Source organism: Grampus griseus, assembly GCF_964374135.1.
Source record: "Grampus griseus genome assembly, chromosome: 16".
NCBI lineage: Eukaryota > Metazoa > Chordata > Mammalia > Artiodactyla > Delphinidae > Grampus > Grampus griseus.
The window spans coordinates 56,160,485-56,182,949 of NC_139010.1; the positions used below are offsets into that span (position 1 = coordinate 56,160,485).

At 50.4% G+C, this 22,465-nt stretch overlaps 1 protein-coding gene across 1 annotated transcript in view; it reads right to left on the minus strand.

The window, feature by feature from the left end:
- Window positions 1-6,273, minus strand: part of SLIT1 (slit guidance ligand 1) — a 169,492-nt gene extending 163,219 nt beyond the window's left edge. Inside the window, exon 1 of the mRNA XM_082674222.1 lies at window positions 6,062-6,273. Coding sequence (XP_082530348.1) covers window positions 6,062-6,258 — 197 coding nt within the window. The 5' untranslated portion in view covers window positions 6,259-6,273. The remainder of the gene's footprint in view (window positions 1-6,061) is intronic.
- Between the last annotated feature and the right edge of the window lie 16,192 nt (window positions 6,274-22,465).

Below are 22,465 nucleotides of genomic sequence, written 5' to 3' on the forward strand. Positions count from 1 at the left end.
GCCAACGTTATTCTAACCACGCCTACATGGACAATTTCATTTGAACTCACAGCCCTACAAGGTAAATGCTACGTTGCTCCCATTTTACAGATGAGGAAATTGAGTCACTCATGAGTCAGCCAAGATCTCTCAGGTGGTAGGTGATGAAGGCGAGATTCAAACCAGGCCATTCTCACAGCAAAGGCTGCGCTGGTAGCCGCTGTGCTCTACGTCCCTATGGGCATCCTTACACATTTGTTCTTTCGCAGACAGACCTTTCTCCCCACCAGGCCTCAAGCTCCCAGAGGAGCGAGTCCATATCCTGGACCTCTGCAGACACTCTGCACACGGCAGGTGCCCAACAGCTGTTTGTCCACGGCAGGCTGGGATCCAGAGAGAAGGGGAGGGAATCTCGAGTTCAAAAAGAGGAGCCAATTCTCTACCCCGAGCACAGCCCAGCTCCCTGGCTACTGCCCAAGGCCCGGCCGTCATCTGCTCTGGGTAATAAGTATTTGTATGGCGATAATTACAGCATTTGGGAAGAAAATCCCATTAAGCAAGAGCCCTGCCGAGCTGCTAATGCCGGCACAGAACTGAGACAGCAGCTCAGCCAAGCTCCCGTCTGCTCCCAATAACGCGGGGGCTGCCTGTCCCCGCCGCCCTTCAGCCGGCCCCCAAAGAGCACAGCCGCCCCTGCTGGCAGCAGCGGGCAGCCTGGACCACCGCAGCCAGCCCCCTGCCTCCGAGAGGGGGCACCGTGAAAGGGGCAGCTCGGTCTCCGTGTGCCCCAAGGTTCCCCGGGGATCCAGAGCGCCCAGTGGCTGCCTGATGAGGGAATAGAGAGCAGGGCCGTGCTGGGATCCGGCCTTGAGTGGCACCCAAGTTCCTTTCACAGCCCTGCAATTCTCTGTCACCTTAATAACAATAATAATACTACCACTTACTGGGCACTTGCTGTGTGCCAGGCCCAGTGCAAAGTGCTTCTCCCAGCATCACCACATTTAATCCTTAGGACCACCATCTGAAGCAGGTCCTGTCATCATCCCCACTTTATGGGCAAGGAAATGGGGGCCTGAGAAGTCACACTTTCCTCCAGAGCACTTATCCCATTTTGCAATTACATGATTCTCCTCCTATTGTGTCATTCATCTCCATCTCTCCTGCTGGACTAAAACTCGGAGAGAGAGGCGCGGTTTCCATTTCTGTCCGGGACTATTCATTCGGCACCATGCAGACCTTCAAGAGACAGCTATCTGTTGAATGAGTGAATTAAACCCCATACCTTGCCCAAGGTCCCCCCAGCTGCTGAATGGCAGAGAGGGACTAAAAAGCCAAGCAGTCTGGCTCCAGAGCCATCCACCCTGCAGAGACTCCCTGCATGACACTGACCCGCGCCTTGTCTCCAAACCCTAAGGGACGCGGGACAGTCCAGGGAAGGAGCGTTCTGAGAGCCAGACCCCAGCTTGCAGTCCGGCCAACACTCAAATGCTTGCCCCCCAACCGCCCTCTCTCCTGCCCCACCTGAACCCTCAAGCCTTTAGCCTGAGCTTCTCAAATAGTAAAACTAAGAGTCACAAAGCATTTTCACACACATAGAATGAGTGAGTCCTGGCAAAAACCCTATGAGGTAGTAGGTATCACTCTCCCCGGAGGCAGAACACCCACCATGTGCCAAACACGCCTGCAGGCCCTCTACATGCATGCACTCACTTAGTCCTCACCATCAACCTGCAACCGTCATCCCCTTTTACAGATGGGGAAACTGGGTCTCAGGTCACATGGAGTGGCAGCACCGGGCCGTACCACCAGTCACTCAGAGCCCAGCAATAAGCCCAGTGCACCTGCTACTAGAGACACGAGCTTCACCAGGAGGCAACTCCCCCTGCACCACGTGCGTCTCTACTGCCGGAGCCCATCGAGTCCTGCTCAGAGAGCCCAGGCCGGCCAGGCCCCGGTGGCAGACGTGGCTTCTGTCTGGCCCTCTGACCCCTCTCACCGCAGCCACCGTCCAATCAATGTTTGGAATTCCAACCAGGCTCCCAGACAATCAGCCTGGGGGTGCCCTGGGCAGCCTTCCTTGGTCAAAACCACCCACCCCCATTGAACAGGGCCTCCAGACTCGGGGCTAAGCTGGGAGAAGGCATGGGCTTCCCAGGCCTCAGCAGCGGGCAGGGAGCTAGGGCAGTGGACAAACTGGCCAGGAGGCAAGGGGACATACCGAGGAAGGCAGGAGTGTAGGCCCCCCATGGCCCAAAGAGCAGCAGAAAGTGCTGGACCTGGAGGCAAACAGAAGCCAGCAGGCCTCCCAGGGCCCTCTCTCCATACTCAGGCCTCTCTCCTCTCTGCATCCTACACCCACAAGGGGCATCCGCGGCAAGCCTGGAATACAAGTGTCCAGGGTGGAGGGGAGAAGTGGTGTCCACACATACTGCACTCTCTCATCACACTCTCCTAAACACTCTAGTCCAAAAGATTTTTTAAGTTAGAAAAAAAAAAAAATCCAACTGAAAGGTCCTTGAGTAGAAGAAAAAATGATAGTGGCCATGGCTGGGCCCCTCTGAGTCTGGGCCCTGCAAAGAGACAAGCCCCCAGGCCTCCTCTACCACACTCCCAACCTTGCACTGGACTTCAGTTGTTCCACTGCAGTGAATTATTCAGCATCCCTTCCCCACCCGCCCAACAGCCCCACAGTCCCTCTGGCTGAGCCAATTTCCTCAACAGCTCTGGAGCCTGCACAGTCTCTTCCCAGAAGAGACTCTCTTCCCTGCAGCAAACCAGTGACAATTTCTTCCCACGTGGGGAGACGGGCTGGACCCGGAGTTATGGAATATATGATCATAAAGTTGCTGGGCCTCACAGGCTGCCGGGGAAACTGCCCAGAAGACAAAAGGCGAACGAATGCACAGCTGCGGTCTATAAAAATTTCACAGCCTCGGAAGAAGCCACTGTTTCAGGCTCTGATACTGCACGACACCCATATTGATTAGAGAGAGCATATGCCACAGTTATTTTGAGCCTGCTCAAGGCCTCTTTTCAGGATGTTCTTTTCCTCTTCAAATGGCTCTTTCGCGGCCTGCCTGTTGAAAAGGCAGGCTCCCTCTGCTTTCTCCAGCCTTTCCCAATCCAAGAAGTTTTGCACACAGCAAAGGTCAGACCTGATGACTTACCCCTGGATCTGAACCCTGAAGTCTCTAAAGGAAAAATCCAGATAGAGAAAGGCCTTCCTGACCCTTCCCAACCTTCCCAGTCTCAAATCCCATCACATTCCACTCCACAGCATGTTTCAGCCCCAGGGCAAAGCTGGTCCGTTCTCCCAGCAGGCCGGTCACACTCCCATCTTCAAGCTTTTTGCTCCTGCATGCCCTGTCTGGGCTGCCTGCCCTCTCTACTTGGCAAAATCCGACCCAACCACTATTGAGTCCCAAAGTACCTTCATAAAATGGTCCATCCCCTGGAAGCTCCTTCACCCCAGAAAAGAGCTTCTAATCCCAAAGCTTCCTCCCCACAGCCCCATTACACTGCCAGAGCTTACAGTTAGGTGCACCTGCCCAGTCCTCTCAACTGTACATCCCTTCAGAGCAGGGACTTGCTCACTCCCAGCTGGAGCCTCAGCACCAGGGCAGTTACGGACTCCACAAACACTTGCTGAATTAAGTAACAAGACTCTTGTCCTGATCCTATTATAATAATGGCCCTCAGCAAGCATCATAATGTACCAAGAACTTCCCATACATTACCTTCAGTCCTCAAAGAACCAGAGACCTTACGTATCAGCAGCCTCATTTTCCTGATAGAAAGCAACTAAGGCTCAGAGAAGTTAAGTCACTTGCCCAAGGTCACACAGCAAATAACTAACTTTACACCAGGAAATTTCACTTCCATCTCACTCTGACTGCAAAAGAGCTAAAGAGTTCATCAAAGTCAAAACAGACACTACCCTCAAAACTAAAGGTGGAGAGAGAGCAAGAAATGAAATGACTTCAAAATTCAGATCCAAAAGCAAAGGAGAGGGGCTAAAATTCTCAGACCTAGGCCGCTACCAGGGTAACAGCTGCAGGAGAATTGCCCCGAGGACAAGGCAAAGGAACAGAGATGAGGTCCAGAAGGAACATGGAGGGTGACCCTGCAGCCTCAGGGGTCCTTTAGACAGATTTCTGACCCTCCGTCCCTCTCCAGGGCCACACAGGATCCCCAAGGAATCTGTTTGTTCCAACTTCTCCCCATGTAGTGCCACAACACACACACACACACACACACACACACACACACACACACACACACACACACACACACACACACACACACACACACTGATTCCCACCTAGATTGCAAATTTTCTGAAACCTCCAAGGGAATTTTTCAGTCTCAGCCAAGAAGAGTCTGGGGCAAACGTGCTAATTGCTGACCTTGGTACGGAGTTTGATCCAGGAGACAGTTCTTCCCAGGGCCAGATTTCTGCCTCTGACCAGCTGAGAGTCATGAAAATGTGCTCAAAAGTTCTCAAAATCTGTACACCTTTCCTGAGAGCCACTGCAGGGACCCAGGAGTGTGAGAAGAAGGAGAAGGCAGATTTCAAAGGGGCCAGCAGCCTCCTCCGAAGTCCAGCTCAAAAATCCCCCAAGGCAGCCACCTCCGCAAGCGGCACAAAGGCCCTTCATGAGGGACTTCCCAAGCGGCGCAGTGGTTAAGAATCCGCCTGCCAATGCAGGGGACACGGGTTCAAGCCCTGGTCCGGGAAGAGCCCACGTGCCGCAGAGCAACTGAGCCCGTGAGCCATGGCCACTGAGCCTGTGCTCTAGAGCCTGTGAGCCACAACTAGCGAAGCCCATGGGCCTAGAGCCCGTGCTCCGCAACAAGAGAAGCCACCACCATGAGAAGCCCTGCACCACAACAAGAGTAGCCCCCGCTCGCCGTAACTAGAGAAAGCCCGCACGAAGCAACGAAGACCCAACGCAGCCAAAAAATAAATTAATAAATAATAAAAAATTTTAAATAAAAAAATAAAAGGCCCTGCATGAGACCAAAAATCTGCACACACAGCCCATGTACATGGGCTCTCCCAGGCTCACACTACTGAGGTGACACCACAGATACCAGGAATTCATGCAGATACACATTCTGCAAGAGAATCTGGGAATTATATATGTCTATAAACACACACACATGCTAATCCCACCCCCCCCACACACACACACACATTTTACAAAATTTGGTGAGTCTAGAAAGGGCCAAGTTTTCTCAAGAATTTAGAAGGGAGTGACAACAGCGTAAGAGAAATGACGGTTTTTATGACTTATCATGGTCAATATCTTTAACCTCGTATCTCCCACTCCAAGCTCCCGACCTCTCAGCATTATTTACGGGCTCCTTGTCCAGGTCATATCTACCCCTCTCTGTGTGCTGAATGTAACATACCCCAAGGCTCAAACCCAAATCCCTCAGGTCCACTGTCTGCCTGGGTTGGGGATGGCTGGATGTGTAGTAGGGGACAAATGCCTCACATCTGGAAGGAAAAAATTCTAAGACTCTGAGGCAAACAATGGGGAGAAAGGGGGAGACTAGGACCTTCAACTCCATCCCATCCTGCTGCCCATCACCAGCCTACAAGCCCTCAGAGCCCACATGCACACCTCCCACTCAGAACACAGCCCAAGCCCCATGTGCCCAAACGGAGACATGGTGCCTGGTGAGTGTGAGCTTCCCTCCTGGGTGCCAGGAAGGCTTTCTGGCACCAATTCCCAGACACCCTGGAGAAATAAAGTGCTGGCGCAGTGGGAAGGCCTGCCGTGCTGAGCGCAGGGTGCAGGTGTGAGGATGGGAGCTGGCAGCCCCGCGAGGGCCCAGGTGTGAGGATGGGAGCTGGCAGCCCCGCGAGGGCCCTCTGAATCCCGAGAAAGGGAAACATTGGCGCTCCTGGCTCCTGGCTTCTGGCTCGGGAAGGACCCTGGCAAGCACTGACTCATTTATTGGCTGCAGAGCCCAGGCCCCTACGGTCCTGCCCCCACCTTTAGCCCTGAATTGCATCGGGGTGGGAGGGCAACCTCGAGGCTCCCCGCGGGCTGCCGATGAGGGCCATACTCACAGGCGCTCCGTGTTCCGTGGAATGTTCTTGGGGACGGCCTGCAGCCCCGTGCCGTGGCAGTCCACCGTGGTGCCGGTGCAGGTGCAGAGGGCGGGGCACGCCGTGGCGCCCAGGCGCCACGCGGCTGCCCACAGCAGCAGCCAGAGCTCGGGCCGGACAAGCCCCGCCGAGGGCCCCCTCCAGGTCGTCAGCGCCATGGTGCCCGCACCGCGTCCCGCTTGCTTGCCAGACGGCAGCAGCCGCTTACCATCCCCGTCCGGGGTGGCCTCCAGGTGCAGTCCCGGGGCAGAGCCACCGAAGAGACCGCGGGTTTGTACGCTGCGCCCTTGCGGGCTGGGAGGCACCTTGCTCCTCCAAGCGACGGCGCCTTTGCGCGGACGAAGGGAGGGCGCCTCGGGCGGACGGCGCTCGGCTCCTCTCCGGTTTCTCGCGGGCTGCGTCTCCCTCCCTCTCTCCAGCTCCCAACTGACTACTGCGAGGAGGAAAATGGGCAGGCCCCGCGCGCGCACGCACCCCGCGCGCACACACACACACACACACACACACACACACACTCACACTCACACCCGCACGCTCGCTCCCACCCAGCAGTCATCCATCAATCGAAAAAGCACACAACCAGAGCCAGACTCCTCCTCCCCTCCCCGCCCCCGCCTCCCGACGACCACTCGGCTGCCGCTGCTAGCAGCTTACACTTTCAAAGGTGGAACCTCCGAGAGCGGGCAGGGGCTGCGGGGGGAGGGGAGCACACAGTTGGACCCGTCAGGTCGCGACCCTCTCCAGCTCTCTCTCTCTACACACACACACACATACACACACACACACACACACACACGCACACACATAGAGCGAGGATGCGCACACTTAGACGCACGCACCCGGCTCCCGCAGTCCCAGCTGCTGGTCCAGACAGGGGGGAGGGGATCTTATTTTGCTGCCTGGACCCCTTCCCCAGGCCACAGACACGCTCTCCCCGACGGCTGAAACGGTCCTAGGGCCCCACCAGACTTGCTTTTTCAGTTCTTGGTGAAAGGAAGCCCCGAGCCCCAGGTGACCTCTCCAAGCCACCTACTTCACTTAGCCTGGGACCTTGAGGGTGGAACAAGAGCACTGGGCGGAGGGGGCTGGGGCGTGGGCGGTGCACCAAAGCCCTCGGCCCAGCAAGCCTCCTCCCTTCCCTCAACGCAGTCTCTGACAAGATGGCAGCAACCCCACTTCTCCAAGGGGACTCCCCCCAGAGTGATAGTGACCCTGATTTGAACAGTTGCACAGCCGGGAGATGTTATTTCTGCCCATCGGGCTACCCTGGCTTCCCAGAATATCAGTGGGGTTTGGAAATGCAGCAGATACCCTAGTGTGCTCACACCAGGGTTCCTCCATTTGTGACAGGTGAAAACAGATGAAAACGAATATTCAGTCCTGTCATGAAAGGACCACTGAGAGGACCAGCAAAGGGCTTGAAGAGAAGCACCACAGGCCACCCACATCAGACCCTGGGCTTTCACAGTCCTCTAGGCAGGCACTTTGCTCACTGTAAGACCGATATGGTCATGGGTGTGAACAGGAAATCCAGGTGGAGAGAGGATTGACCTCAACCCAAAAAAGATAAGGACCTCTGCCAAATCAAGGAGAGCTGTGGTTTGTTGGTACCATAGGACCCATACATTGTTTGTCCATCAGTTGGGGCCCCTGTCAAGGCTGCTTAGAGCCCAGCAAGAAGAGTAGTTGAACAGGTCAAGAAGCACTTCGAAGTCAGAAAGAGAAAAACAAATACCGTATGCTAACGCATATATGGAAACTAAAAAAGCGATACTGATGAGCCTAGTGGCAGGGCAGGAATAAAGACGCAGATGTAGAGAACAGACTTGAGGACACGGAGAGGGGGAAGGGTAAGCTGGGATGAAGTGAGAGAGTAGCATGGACATATACACACTACCAAATGTGAAATGGATGGCTAGTGGAAGCTGCTGCATAGCACAGGGAGATCAGCTCGATCTCTTCTTTGTGACGACCTAGAGGGGTGGGATAGGGAGGGTGGGAGGGAAGTTCAAGAGGGAGGGGATATGGGGATATATGTATACATATGGCTCTTCACTTTGTTGTACAGTAGAAACTGACACAACATTGTGAAGCAATTATACTCCAATAAAGATGTGAAAAATATAAAATAAAAACTTTTGGGAAGATGAAAAAAAAAAGAAGAACTTCCCCTCACAGGTGGTGGCTACCTGGGTTTCTCCTTGGGAAAAAAACCAGAAGGAAAAGGTGGCTGGTCCAGGAGGTGCCAGGGGTAAGCACAGCACAGTACAGTCTGTCAGAGCTGGTGATGTGGTACCGAAAGACCCCACAAGATTAAAGCTTCCTCACCCACCAGGTACCAAAAGCCTCAGGGGTTTTCTTCATTTTTCTTTTCCATCTTGATGAAAAATTTGCAGTATCTCTACTGTCATAAACAGATAGAACCGGGGCCAGTACGTCGTAACTAATGTGGCTGATTTTATGGGCTTCTGACAGTTCTTTTGAAAGTTTTCACAGTTTTATCTATGACCTCTAACTAGGGCCATGGGTCCTGGAGCACCAATTCAATGACAGTTCAGGGGGAGGGGGCTTTCTCAGGGGTCCCTGTGCGGTGTGATCTTAGGGAACCCTTCCACAAGTCAAGCCAGGGCTGCCTGCCGTCTGCAAGGGCCTCCTCTCCCCTCTCCTTCACAAATTCCTTCTTCCCCGCCACTCCACAGGGCGCTCAGCCCTTTTCCTCTCCCTGGCCCTCCCCAGCCGCCTCAGGCGGAGTTAAGTCCCCCAGCCTGCTGCTCTGTTTATCCCCTCTTAGCTGGAGCTCTGTTTACACATGTGGCTCCTTCCCTGACCCTCCTCCTGGGGCAAAGCCTTCCCCCACTCCCCACCCCTCACGGCTTCCTCATCTCCTCACTTTGGCACTTAACCCAGCACCTGGCATTTAGTAGGCCTGTCACAGCCGGCACTCAGACCGTCGAAGGCATCTGGTCTCCAACCTTCGGCTCCAGCGGTGCCTCCCTGGCCCCGTGACCTCAGAGGGCTCCTCGGAAGCCAGGACCCATGTGGGGAGGACAAGAGTGTTGATTAATGGGCAACATGCCCTGGGGGCTTCAGACTGGCAGGGTGGAGGAGAGGCAAGAGGGGTGGGAGCAGACGGGGGGGGGGGGGGGCTGGAAGATTAGCTCTGCCAGTGACTCCTGAGAGCCAGCCGCTGCCCTAGAAGCTTCCAGACTAGGATGGACAGTGAGTCCCAAGCAGGCCTTGAGCTAAATTGTCACCGCCTGGCAAGGCCTGGCCTTTCCTTTAAAGGGGAGAAGGAAGGAGGGCTCCTCAGAGCCAGGACAAAGACTCCCCCTGCCAGCCCATCATGGGAGGCCCTGCCCCAGCAGCCGGGCAGCTCCCCAACTTGGCTCCCGTCCCCAGTTCCTCCACCCCAGAACCTGGCCGGCTCCCCGACTGGGGAAGCAGATCACCGTGAATGAACGCAGCTCATTAACGTTCCCAGCACATTTCCTCCTTAAACAGCCACCTGACCAGCAACACCCCTGCCATCCCACCCCCCTTGCTTTTTCAGCTTCCTCTCGCATGCCCCTCCCTCTGTTGGATCTCCCTACCCCCTGCCTACAGCCGGGCCACCTGCTCCCTCTGCACAGGTGGGGAAGAGGCAGGCCTGTCACACTGCTTCTGCCAGGAAGGCCCCTCCAAGCCCCGCTCTGCCCACTGGCCACCAGCAGGGCGACCCCCCAGGGGAAACTTGGGGCTGGGTCTCTCCAACCCAGGGGTGTGAGCCTCCTCTGCATCCCCTCAGTGTCACATGCTCAGGACTTGAGGGGCCCCTCCTGCCTGTGACTCAGGGAGAAAATGCCCTCCTTCCAGCCTTCTGCACCACCAGCCCCTCTGGAGCGCAAGAAGGTGGAGAGCCTGGGTGAGGCTCACCTTGGTTTGGATTTCCAAACTACACAAGGCAAGAATGAGACAGAATGCCTGCTATTTGAGCATTCATTGAACACCATTTATTGACTATCTATGTACTATGTACCTTGTACTGGGACTCAGCAATTCAACAGGGAATACGAATGGCCCTGGCCCACAGTGAGCTGACGGTCCAGCAGGGGAACAGAAAGAAAACCCCACTCAGCATGATAAGTTTGGTAACAGGGAATGTGGAAGTGCAGAGAAGCCAGAGTGTAGGACATGGGGTAAGGCTGGAAGACTTCCTGGAAGAAGAGGCAGTTGAGCTTAGTCTTGAAGGATAAATAGGCATTGGCGGGCAATAAAGAGGAAGAAAGGCTTTCTGGCCAAAGAGAACTGCGAGAGGTAAGGCACACAAACAGCAGCAGCATCCTCAGTGGCTGAGTTGCAGCAAGTTCTGTAAGGCTGGTGCACGGCAGGGGGTTCAGGTGGGGAGTGATGGCAAGAGGTCAGAGAGCTGATGCGGGCACAGCCCAGAGGCCCTGGTGCAGCCATTCTCTGGTTTATTGGGCTTTCAGAATCTCCTGGCCTGTCCCTGTGCCCAAGCACATGCCTATATATGTGTGTGCTTGGAATGCACTATCCCTCAAATGAGAGACAGTGGCTTCCAGGGAGGGGACTGGGTAGTGGTAGGGGGATAGTTTCAGCACATGTCATTGTTGTTGTTGTTTTCCTACTGCTTGGATTTACCTGTGTAGTATGACCTAACCCCCCATTACCACCTATACATTGTTTTAATCCCCAGGGATGCTTATTATAAATGCCTATTCCTAGGACCCACCCAAGACTTTAATCAGAATCTTCACTGTTAGCAAGCTGGAGGGTGAGGCAGTATGATGCTGATGCAGGTGGTTCCAGAAACCATGCTCTAAGAATCAAGGCCTAGTGTGCTGAGTTAATGAGTTTGAACTTGGACCTGAAAACTCTGGGGAGCCATTGAAGGAAGGGGCCTGGCAGGAACAAAGGGTCTGAGGCCTGCCTGCCTCCCTCCTCCTCTCCAGCTTCCACACGCTTTTAGTGAGGATGAGACACATCAAAGAGGAAGATAGCCACAGGGGAATGGAGAGGGACAACTGGAGCCAGGTGACACTGGTTACACTAGCTTCAATCGCAAGATGCCAGAGCTGGAAAGAGATTAATAAATGATCAAATCCAAACACCACTGACCAGCTGGTGGCCCAGAGGCAACCAGCCTAACCTCACAAAGGAGTTGCAGGGGTGAGCCGTGAATGAGGCTGGATCTTGCTCTGCTAGGCCCACACCTGGGTAGAACCCGGCATCCACTCCATCCTGGGCTCTCCTCCTGACCCTGTCACTCTCACAGGGACTGAGGAAGCAGGAGTCCCTGGAAGGTCATAGCAGCAGAACTCAGGATATTTTAGCTTTCATCTCTAACCCCCTTGATGTACTCAAGTTTGAAGGAGGCTGGACCACTTGAGGCTGTCAATGACAAAGCCTGAAGCTGGGACACACTCCTAGACTTAAGATCAGTGGCCTTTATAGAAGCCACCATATGCATCCAGGACAGCTCTGGCAGATGAGAAGCACCGGGGGCAAGAGAGAAGCAAAGCGGGGAGGGGAAGAGAGAAGAGGAGAGGAACGGGAGAGAGCAGGGTGAGAGTCTGTGCAGGCAGCAGTTTGCTCACTCACTCATCAAACATTGATCGCTTGCCAACTGTGAGCCAGGCTTCGGGAATATAAGAGATTTTCGCTTGGGGTTCATCGGACTTCTTGTATCTGGTTCATAGTTTTTATCAAATGTGAAAAGTTTTTAGCCATTGTTTCTTCAAAAGTTTTTATGTTCCCCTCCTCTCTTTTCTCTCCCTTGGGGACCCCACTGACACACATATTAGGCCACTTGAGGTTGTCCAATAGCTCACTGATGCTATGGTCATTTTTTTTTCTTTTTTGTTTTTTGCGTTACGCGGGCCTCTCACTGCTGTGGCCTCTCCTGCTGCGGAGCACAGGCTCCGGACACGCAGGCTCAGCGGCCATGGCTCACGGGCCCAGCCACTCTGCGGCATGTGGGATCTTCCCGGACCGGGGCACAAACCCGTGTCCCCTGCATCGGCAGGCGGACTCTCAACCACCGCGCCACCAGGGAAGCCCTCTGGTCATTTTTTTTAGCCTCATTTTTCTCTGTGTTTCATCTTGGTGAGTTTCCTTTGCTGTGCTTTCACGTTCGTTATCTTTTCTTTGGCGCTGACTAACCTGCTGTTACTCCCATCTAGTACAATTTTTATCCATGACATTGTGGTCTTCATATCTAGAAGATCTATTTGCGTCTTTCTTTATCATCCATGTATCTTCTCATGTTTCCCTCTACCTTCTCGAGCATATGGAATACAGTCATAATAGCTCTATCTGTGAATTCTATTATCGGAATCATTTCTGGGTCAGTTTTGATTGATTGCTTTTTCTCTTCATTTTGGGCCATATTTTCCTACTACTGTGTATCCTGAATTGTAGACTGAATGCCAGACATTGTGGATTTTACCTTGTAGGGTGCTGGATAGTCTTGTATTTTTAAAAAATAGTGTTGGGCTTTTTTCCAGAACAGAGTCAAGTTACTTGGGAACAATCTGATCTTTTGAGGCTTGCTTTGAAGCTTCTGAAGGCAAGGCCAGAGTAGTCTTTAGTCTAGGGCTGATTTCCCCACTACTGAGGCAACACTCTCTGAATACTCTACCCAATGCCCTGTGAATTTGGCGGCTTTCTGCTCTGGCTGGCGTGAACACCAAATCTGTGGGAGCTCCAAGGATGGTTCTGCACTGGGGGTGGGATGGGGCACCACAGGGAGGAACCATCTGGAAATCCCTGGTCGCTCTCTCTCTCTCTGTGCAGCCATTTCCTCCCCCATCTCCCCTGAGAACTCTAGCCCCCTCGGCCTCCCGAACTCTCCCCTTCGACTCTGCCAGGTTCCACCTGGGTGCCCCTCTTGCTCTGTGGCCTGGAAACCCTCTCCGGGCTGTAAGCTAGGGGACAATTACAGTGCTCACCACACTCGTTTTCCCTCTTAAAGGAATCATCATCCCATAAGACCAGTTGTCCAATATCCAAAAACAGTTGTTTCATATATTTTTCTCTGGCTCTTTAGTTGTTAAAGGTGAGATGGTAAGTTTGGCCCATTGCTCCGTCTCGACCAGAAACAGAAGTTTGTGAGAGACTTTTAGCAATCCTCTGTACCCTCCAAACACTTCCAGTGTGATGTGGAGAGAGAAGCAAACAATCACATGATTTTGACGAGTGCCCTGAACTGGCCAGAGAGGAAGTGGCCTCAGCCTCAAGGGGCTTCTTTCAGTTGAAGAAGCACCTCCCACCCTCTGTGCGTGACAGTCCCTACGCTGGATGCCCTTCCTGTCATTCTCAGCCTGACTGGGTCCTCCTCATCCTAAGCAGCACCTCCTCAGGGAAGCCCTCCCTGAGCCGGTTAGGGGTTAGGTCAGCCCCTGCCCTGTCGTGTGATCTCCTGGCTCCCTGCACCTCCCCTCAGAGCACGAAACTGTCATTTGTAATTACCTGTTTATCTATCTCTCCTCCCGCCTAGGCTGAAGCGACAGGTTTGCATCTATCTTGTTCCCTAATGCCTGTTCAGGGCCTGTCACATGGAAAATGTGGGGAATAAGTATTTTTTACTAAAGTGTAGGGGCGTCATTCTGGAGACGGGGGATCTTGAGAAAAAGGTGCAGAAAAGGCAGGCCCCCAAAGTCGGAGCAATGAAGAGGCACATTTGTTCCTCGGGGCGGCACAAGATGGGGTGGTGGGGAAACAGTAGGATGCTGAGGGACGGGAGGCCAGGCTGAGACCCTGGGATGTTATCCTGAGGGCATTCATGAGCCAGTGGGCGGCTGCAAATGGTCAGTACATGACACAGGCTGGGTTCCCTGGGAAGAGCCTCTGGGTTGGAGAGGAGCTTGCAGAGTATTTATTAGGGAATGCTCTCAGGGTCACTGACGTGGGAGGGAGGGGAAAGGGCATGGTCGGGCAGAGGGCAATGCTGAGCTGTGATGCTGTTTCAATGGCAGCTTTACAGGAAGTATTGAAGATGAGATGAACCTCTGGAGCTGTTCCAAATGTGGCAAGAGTGCTGGGCCTTTATCCAATGGCATTGACCAGACACTGGACGAGGGCTGCCCCTGGAAGGAGGTGTAACCTTGGGTAAGGCAGTGTTCTTCAGCTAAGGGCGAGGGCCGACAGCTGATGGCCATCCTTGGGCAACTCCTCCAGCAGCTGGGGGATAAGTTCTTCATTTCTGGAGGCAGATCCAGGCACTGCATTGCAGCATCCACCACTCCACCTGTACCAGTAGCATTTATGGGGCAGTAGGGGGCCGAGGGGAGCCCACAAGAGGGACAGCTAACTTAAGAGACCAAGGAAGACTTCCAGTACTGAATAAATGCAAAGATCTAAAAAAAAATAAAAAATAAATAAATGCAAAGATCTAAAGGATGACTAGGAATTAGCCAGGCCAGCAGAAGTGAGGGAAAAGTGTTCCAGACAGAGGGAAAAGAGTAGGAGACGGCCCAGAGGCAAGAACAGGCACAGGGCGTTTTGGCATGATTGGAAGAAGATTTTTCAAGAGGGAGACGAGACTGGGGTGGTAGTCTAGCAGAGGCAGATCCTAAAGGGCTGAGTAAATCTGTTAAGGAATTGGGCTGAATCCTGAGGGGACTTGGAAGCCACCTGGGGGCGTTAAACAGAGGAATGAGATATGATTGCTTTTCTCTCCTCTGCTTGTCCTCTGATTCAGCCACTTCTGCCTCCAGTGGCACATGGGAGAGAGAAGGCCCTGTTTGGAAGCACATCGTAAACCCCAAACACCCACATGAGAAGGAGGAGGCAGCCTTCTCTACTGGAGCCAGGCTGCAGTCCTCCAAAGTCCAAGAAAATGACAAAAATTGGCATCTGGGAGCTCATTAATCCCCTCGTGTCTTGGAGGCCTCATCTGTAAAGAATAATCCTAACAGCTAACACTTCCATTGTGCCTATAAATTCTAAGGGCTTATATTTCAAGAGCTTTGCATACTAAATCATTTAATCCTCCCAACAAACTTATGAGGTAGGTACTATTTTTACAAATGAGGATGTCAAAAGCACAGAGAGGTTTAGAGACTTACCCAAGGTCACACAGCACATGGGTGGCAGAGGTGCGATGTAAAATGGGGATAAGATCCACCTCCTAAAGAGGGTGTGGGAATTAATAGAAAGTACATACAAAAGTGTCTTATGCTGTCCTGGCATGTGGAAAGTGTGTTCTTTTCAAAAACACCCAAAACTCGTAAGAGTTTTAGGTTAGGGAAAAGGTCTGTCTAGAGAAAATTCCTTCGACAAACACTATATAATTAATTTTGTAGGACTGCCTTCTCTCCTTTTTCCTCAGCTCCTTCTGCAAATGATGCTTTCTGGGTCTGCCTAGCAATGTAACCAACATAAAGTCCAGATATTCTTAGAGCTTTCCTTGTCTTCATAGACCATGGGTGGGGTCTTCTAATCTCAAATGTAGTAATCCTTCTCAAACTGAACAAAAACCTAAGTTCAGCAGCTCATAGCCTAAAAACATTAAATGCATTTCATTGTAAATCTAATTTCTTTTTTAAAAAACACCAAAATGGTAACATCATTAGAATTATAGGTGATTTTTAACCTCTTCCTTTATACTCTTCTCTATTTCCCACATTTTCTACAATAAACAGCCTGTAAGCAAAAAATGTAAACATTATTTTATAAATAAAAATGTAATTACTGGGCTTCCCTGGTGGCGCAGTGGTTGAGAGTCCGCCTGCCGATGCAGGGGACACGGGCTCGTGCCCCGGTCCGGGAAGATCCCATATGCCACGGAGCAGCTGGGCCCGTGAGCCATGGCCGCTGAGCCTGCGCGTCCGGAGCCTGTGCTCCACAGCGGGAGAGGCCGCAACAGTGAGAGGCCCGCGTACCGCAAAAAAAAAAAAAAAAAAAAATGTAATTACTAAATCTGTAATTATTGCCTGAATAAAATTACCATTAAGTTTAATATACCAAGTCTAATGATTTTATGAGCAAATAAATGCTAAATAACACATTTTACGTTCCTGCACTGACAGAGCTGCTATAGATCTGCAGAGGGTGCTTAAAAAATAAGTGATGTCTTGTATGAAATATCTAGAACAGGCAAATTCATAGAAACAGACAGCAGACTAGAGGTTACCAGGGGCCAGAAGGAGAGGGGACGGGAAGTTACTGCTTACTGGGCAGTTTCCGTTTGGAGGGATGAAAAGTTTTAGAAATAGTGGTGATAGTTGTGCAGCATTATGGGTATAATTAATACCACTGAATTGTACACTTTAAAAAATGGTTAAAATGGCATTTTAAACAATTTTTATATATTTACCACAACAAAAAATAAGTTATGGCTCAGTTAAGGGAGAAGATGTGGCCCAGAATGCCCTGTCCTCCCGCTGGTCCTTGTCTCCTGCTGCCCAGGATGGGCCCAATAACTGATAAAAACAATAGTGATCACTAACAGGGACTGCCACCCAGAGATTAAATAACTTGCTCACCATAGATCACCCACAGGGTAGGGGATTTGGACTTGAACGCAGGCAATCTGACTCCAGATGTCACACCTTTAACCACTTCTCTGCACTCCACCTGACAGCACTATCTGCTGTAGGTTTCCCACATGACATGAATCATCGGCAGGTAACCCTGCAAGGGAGGTGCTGTTATCCCTACGTACAGACAGAATCCGAGGCTTAGAGCGAGCTGCTTGCTGGGTTACCCAGCTGGGTGCGGGAGCGGGAGCAAGGCTGCATTCTCAGCCCCCGACCGGTGGGTGGGCTCGTGTCTGCAACGGCCAGACGACGGTATAAAGGACCCATTGCGAGTGGAAACAACCTGCGCGGTATTTAAACTGTGAGGGACTAGGGGAGGGGGAGTAGGAGAGGCTTGAAGGGGTTTTCAGGGAGGGCAGGACAATTTTTTAAACTGATTGTTAGGCTGCTTTGCGCTTCTGCCAAGCCAGTTTGTGTCCTTGGAGGGTCTCTCAGCGTCTTCAGTGATCATTCTTCAGGGGCCTGGGCTGGCCGGGGCAGTGGCCTGGCACCTGGGGTCCTGGGAGGGCTCAGAGACACTTGCCCCCTTTGGGCTCTGCCTGGCGGGAAGCGCATGGGGGCGCTGCCCTTGGTGCCCAGGGCAGAGAGAAGGGCGATGGAGGCGGGACGTGCAAGGGCGGGGTGGCGCCGTCTGGACCAGCGCCTGAGGGTGGGGACGTCTGCTAAGCGGGTCTCGGAGCAAAGCGAAACCAACGGCTTTTGTTGGATCCAGCAGAACAGGGCCTCTGGACGAACGGGGGTGGGAGCGGGCGGCACAGAGCCCCTCTGGGAGATTTGAGGCACCATCTGCGTGAGACTGAGGGCACACTTGCACCCAGGCAAGCTCCGGGTTGGTCCAGCTCTATGAATAAGTCTAGCAGCCCAGCCACTCTGTCCTGTTTCCCTCGGTGGGGACAGATGCATAGCACTGCAGCACAGCACAGTATAACACTTCTCCAGAGATAAGCATTGCAATGCCCCCATTTTACAGGTAAGGAAGTAGAGCCCTAGAGGAGAAGTAAGGGACCCAGGTCACGAGCTGATGGGGACAGGGGAGAAATGCCCTCTCCTTACCTCACCACAATTTGTATATTGAGAGTGTGTCTGCCTTCCCGCCTATCTAATCAGCTTTCGTGCCATTCATGTTTACAGTCTAGCACCCACCCCGGTACCTGGAACTTAGTAAATGCTCAATAAATGTTTGTGAAATTAAGATGAACTGGGATAAGAAACTCAGGTCCTCAGTCTTTGAGGAAAGACAAAATTTAGAAATCCAGGAATAATAACAGTTGTTCCCAGCCAGAGCAGCTAGAGTCTGGATAAATAGACCCGACCCAGCTGTCTGGAGAGGGTCACCCAGGCAGCTCCACTCCTTTTTGCAGTGAAAATAAGTTCTGCTGCCTCCAGCTGCCCACCCCCAGGGGCTTCGGGTGAGAAAATCACCTGAGGGCTTTGCCTTAAAACCTTAGAGTTGGAAGGAAACTTCCATAGCCTCTATTTCAGTCTATGTAATGTTTTCTTAAATTATTTTCATTAAGTTCATTCAATTCATATTTATGTGCATCCACCATGAACAAGGCCCTGTATTACTGAAACAAGAAGTGTGATCCTTGTTAAAATTAGAAGCAAGTTTATAAGTCAGGAGTTTTCTACAGCCGGAAGTATTTAGTCAGCAAACACAAGCCTCAATACAAACTGTACATACAGCAGCAATTATTTCAAAAAAAACGAAGAGCTAAGGTTAAAGATGTCATTTTTTTTTTAGAGAAATTATTTGCTTCTGAATGGGAAAAAACAATTTCTAGGCATAGAGAAATGATCAGTGGAGTAGGGAGGTATCTCAAGCCTTTTTCTAACAGATATAGACAAGGTCAGCTCTAGGACAACTAACCGGGAGCTGAAGATTTGACATGTGGCGAAACAAGCCTAGACAAATCCCTGAAAAATCAGGAAAGAATTAGAGGGAATTCAAGAATTATTCAAGCCTGCAGAAAACCAAAGCTCAATTAAGTAATTGAAAATAGGAAATATTGCAAATATATGAAAATAGTGAAAGGTTAGAGGATGAGCTGCCTGGTTGTATGGGTGTTTGCTTTTCTTTAAGTCTTGCTCCTGATATCATACCTCAGAGTCAGAGTCTGAGTTCAACAGCTCCCTGAGGGAGACTGTTCATATTTGATGCAATTCAGTGCTTTGTGAGTAGAAATCCAGCTAAACATTCATGTACCCTATGATCCAGTAAGTTCTCTCCTGGAGATATAGATATAGATATAGATTACTGTCTTAGCTTTGGCAGCTATAACAAAATACAGTAGACTGGATAGACTGGGTGGCTTGAACAAGGCATTTTTTTCTCACAGTTCTGGAGGCTGGGAAGTCCAAATGCAAGTGGTAGAAAGGCAGGTCCCTCTTCCTGGCTGCCTTCCTGAAGTATCTTCACATGGCAAATAAGAAGGTCTGGTGTCTCTTCCGCTTCTTGTGAGGACACTAATCCCATCTTGGGGGCTCCACCCTTATGACCTCATCTAAACCTAATTGCCTTCCAAAGTCTCCACCTCCTAATACCATCACATTAGGGGTTAGATCTTCAACACATGAATTTGGGGGGACACAAGTGTTCAGTCCATAACAATACCTAACAAAAATGAAGGGTGTAGTCCACCAAACAATGTATACAAGAATATTTAGAGCAGCCTCATTCATAATAGCTCAAGCTTGGAAATGACTCAAACGTTCAGCAACAGAATGGATAAATACATTGTGGTGGATCTGCACAATGGAATAATGAGCAGGAACAAACCACACGGAAATATGAATGAATCACACAGGCATTATGCTGAGTGAATGAAGCTAGATACATGAATACATAATGTTTAACTCAATTTACATGAAGCAAAACACAAGCAAAACTAATCAATGGTGATAGAAATCAAAATAATGGTTGTGTTTGAGAGAACAGTGACGAAAAGGGGCATAACAGAGACTCTGGGCTTCTAGAAATATTCTGTATTTTGATCTAAGTGGTGGCAGTGTGCGTGTGCATGTGTGTAAAAATACACCAAGTTGGGACTTCCCTGGTGGCACAGTGGTTAAGAATCCGCCTGCCAATGCAGGGGACACGAGTTCAAGCCCTGGTCCGGGAAGATTCCACATGCTACAGAACAACTAAGCCCGTGTGCCACAACTACTGAGCCTGCGCTTTAGAGCCCGCGAGCCACAACTACTGAAGCCTGCGCACCTAGAGCCCATGCTCCACAACAAGAGAAACCACTGCAATGAGAGGTCTGAACACCACAACGAAGGGTAGCCCCCACTCGCCGCAACTAGAGAAAGCCCATGCGCAGCAACGAAGACCCAGCGCAGCTATAAATAAATAAACTTTAAAAAAAAAGAATACCAAATTATACATTTAAAATTGTGCTCTTTCTGAAGGTTATACCCTAATAAAAAAAAATCATTTCTATCAGGGATGACAAGTACACGGTGGGCTTGCCCATTAATATTAATTAACCACCATACTCCTTTTCGTTGAGCTCAACACCGGAACCATTCTCAATTCAGCACTCCAGCCAGTCTGCTTTGAGACAAAAACAATTGATGTTCCTTCATGTATACACAAGTATCTTAATTAAGAGAGAAAGTTTGATGCTATCATCTTCAATTTGCTTCTCCACACTTTGGGGAAGCCTGGTGGCAGGCTCCCTAAATTCCAGGCTCAGTTCCCAGGAGAAAGTGGCTTTGGAAGAGCAGATTTGGAAGCTGGAGAATGAGGGTGTGAGGGGCACACAACTGGGAGGAAGCCCCCTGACTGAGGGCTGGGGGATTAACTCAGTACCACAGGTTAACAGTGGGGCCCAGCCAAGGCGAGAATTTGACTGAGGCCCACTTTCTACCACATAGAACAAACTGGTCTTTCTCTACTAGCAGAGAATGAAGGAAGAGGAGGGACGGAAAGGCTGGACTGCAGGAAATAACACCCTCTTGATTTACCCAAGGTCCTCTGGCAGCTGGAAACGTAGCCGCCACGTCAGCAGTCACCCCAGCTCATCTATGTATTTTCAGGGATGCTAACTCTTCCTGTTCACTCTTCACAGCTTACAAAATCTTCTGCATCCTCTATCACACAACCACGTGATCCGGACAAAGTGGAAATACCTCCCCTCCCCCCGGCATTTGAGGTTTTAAAACTGAGGTTCAAAATGCTGGAGAGGGTGTGGAGAAAAGGGAACCCTCCTACACTACTGGTGGGAATGTAAATTGGTGCAGCCACTATGGAAACAGTGTGGAAGTCTCTTAAAAAACTAAAAATAGCACCTGTCACATGCAGTACGTTCATGGGGAACCTGGTGCAAAACCATTTGTAGACGATCTGCTTCTGGGTCAGGGTTTCATACGTAGCAGAGCAGCTCCCTTGCTGTGAGCTATTGAAAGTCATCCCTCAATACAGGGTTTGTTAAAAAAAGGGAGGGGGGGGAATTTTTTAAAAACTATAAGTAGAGTTACCATATGATCCAGCAATCCCACTTCTGGGCATATATTCAGAGAAAACTATAATTCGAAAAGATACATGCAACCCAATGTTCATAGCAGCACTTGGAAACAACCTAAATGTCCATCAACAGATAAATGGATAAAGATTATATGGTGTATATATATATATATATATAATGGAATATTACTCAGCCATAAAAAAGAATGAAATAATGCCACTTTCAGCAACATGGATGGACCTAGAGATTATCATACTAAGTGAATTAAGTCAGAAAGAGAAAGATAAATGTCATATGATATCACTTATATGTGGAATCTAAAATACAACACAAATGAATTTATTTACGAAACAGAAACAGACTCACAGACATAGAAAACAAAGGGGAAAGGGGGTGGGGAGGGATAAATTAGGAGTTTGGGATTAGCAGATACAAACTACTATACATAAAATTAATAAACAACAAGGTCTTACTGTATAGCACAGGGAACTATAATAAACCAGAATGGAAAAGAATATGAAAAAGAAAATGCATATATATGTATAACTGAATCGCTTTGCTGTACACCAGAAACTAACACAACATTGTAAATCAACTATACTTCAATTTTTAAAACTTAATTAATTAACTAAAAGAACAATGATAAAGACAAAAAAAAACCAAACCCTGAGGTTCAGAGATATTATGTTACTCATAGACACCCTGCTAACCAAGTTACAGATTCAAGATTGAAACCCAGGCCTGCCTTACCACCCAGGCTCCTTCAGTTTGAGTTTTTATTTTCCATCAAAGCTATACATGCACAAAAATGGTCGTATTTGGGGACTTCCCTGGTGGCGCAGTGGTTAAGAATCCGCCTGCCAATGCAGGGCACACAGGTTCGAGCCATGGTCCAGGAAGATCCCACATGCTGCAGAGCAACTAACTCTGTGTGCCACAACTACTGAGCCTGTGCTCTAGAGCCCGTGAGTCACAACTACTGAGCCCATGTGCCACAACTACTGAGCCCACGCGCCTAGAGCACTTGCTCTGAAACAAGAGAAGCCACCGCAATGAGAAGCCCTCACACCACAACAGAGTAGCTCCCACTCACCACAACTAAAGAAAAGCCCACGTGCAGCAAGGAAGACCCAACCCAGCCAAAAAATAAATAAATAAAAAAGAAATAAATTTATTTTTAAAAAAAGGTGGAATGCTTCTGGAAGATTTGTTATGAAAATAGCAGGTCCCGCACCTCGCGCCCCGTTTGCCTTCCTTGGAGCCAACAACCTTGACCTCTTCAAGCTGACTGATTTGGAATTTATGTCCACAATGTATGGAAAATAGGTTCACACCATGTTGAATCACTGTGGGGTTTC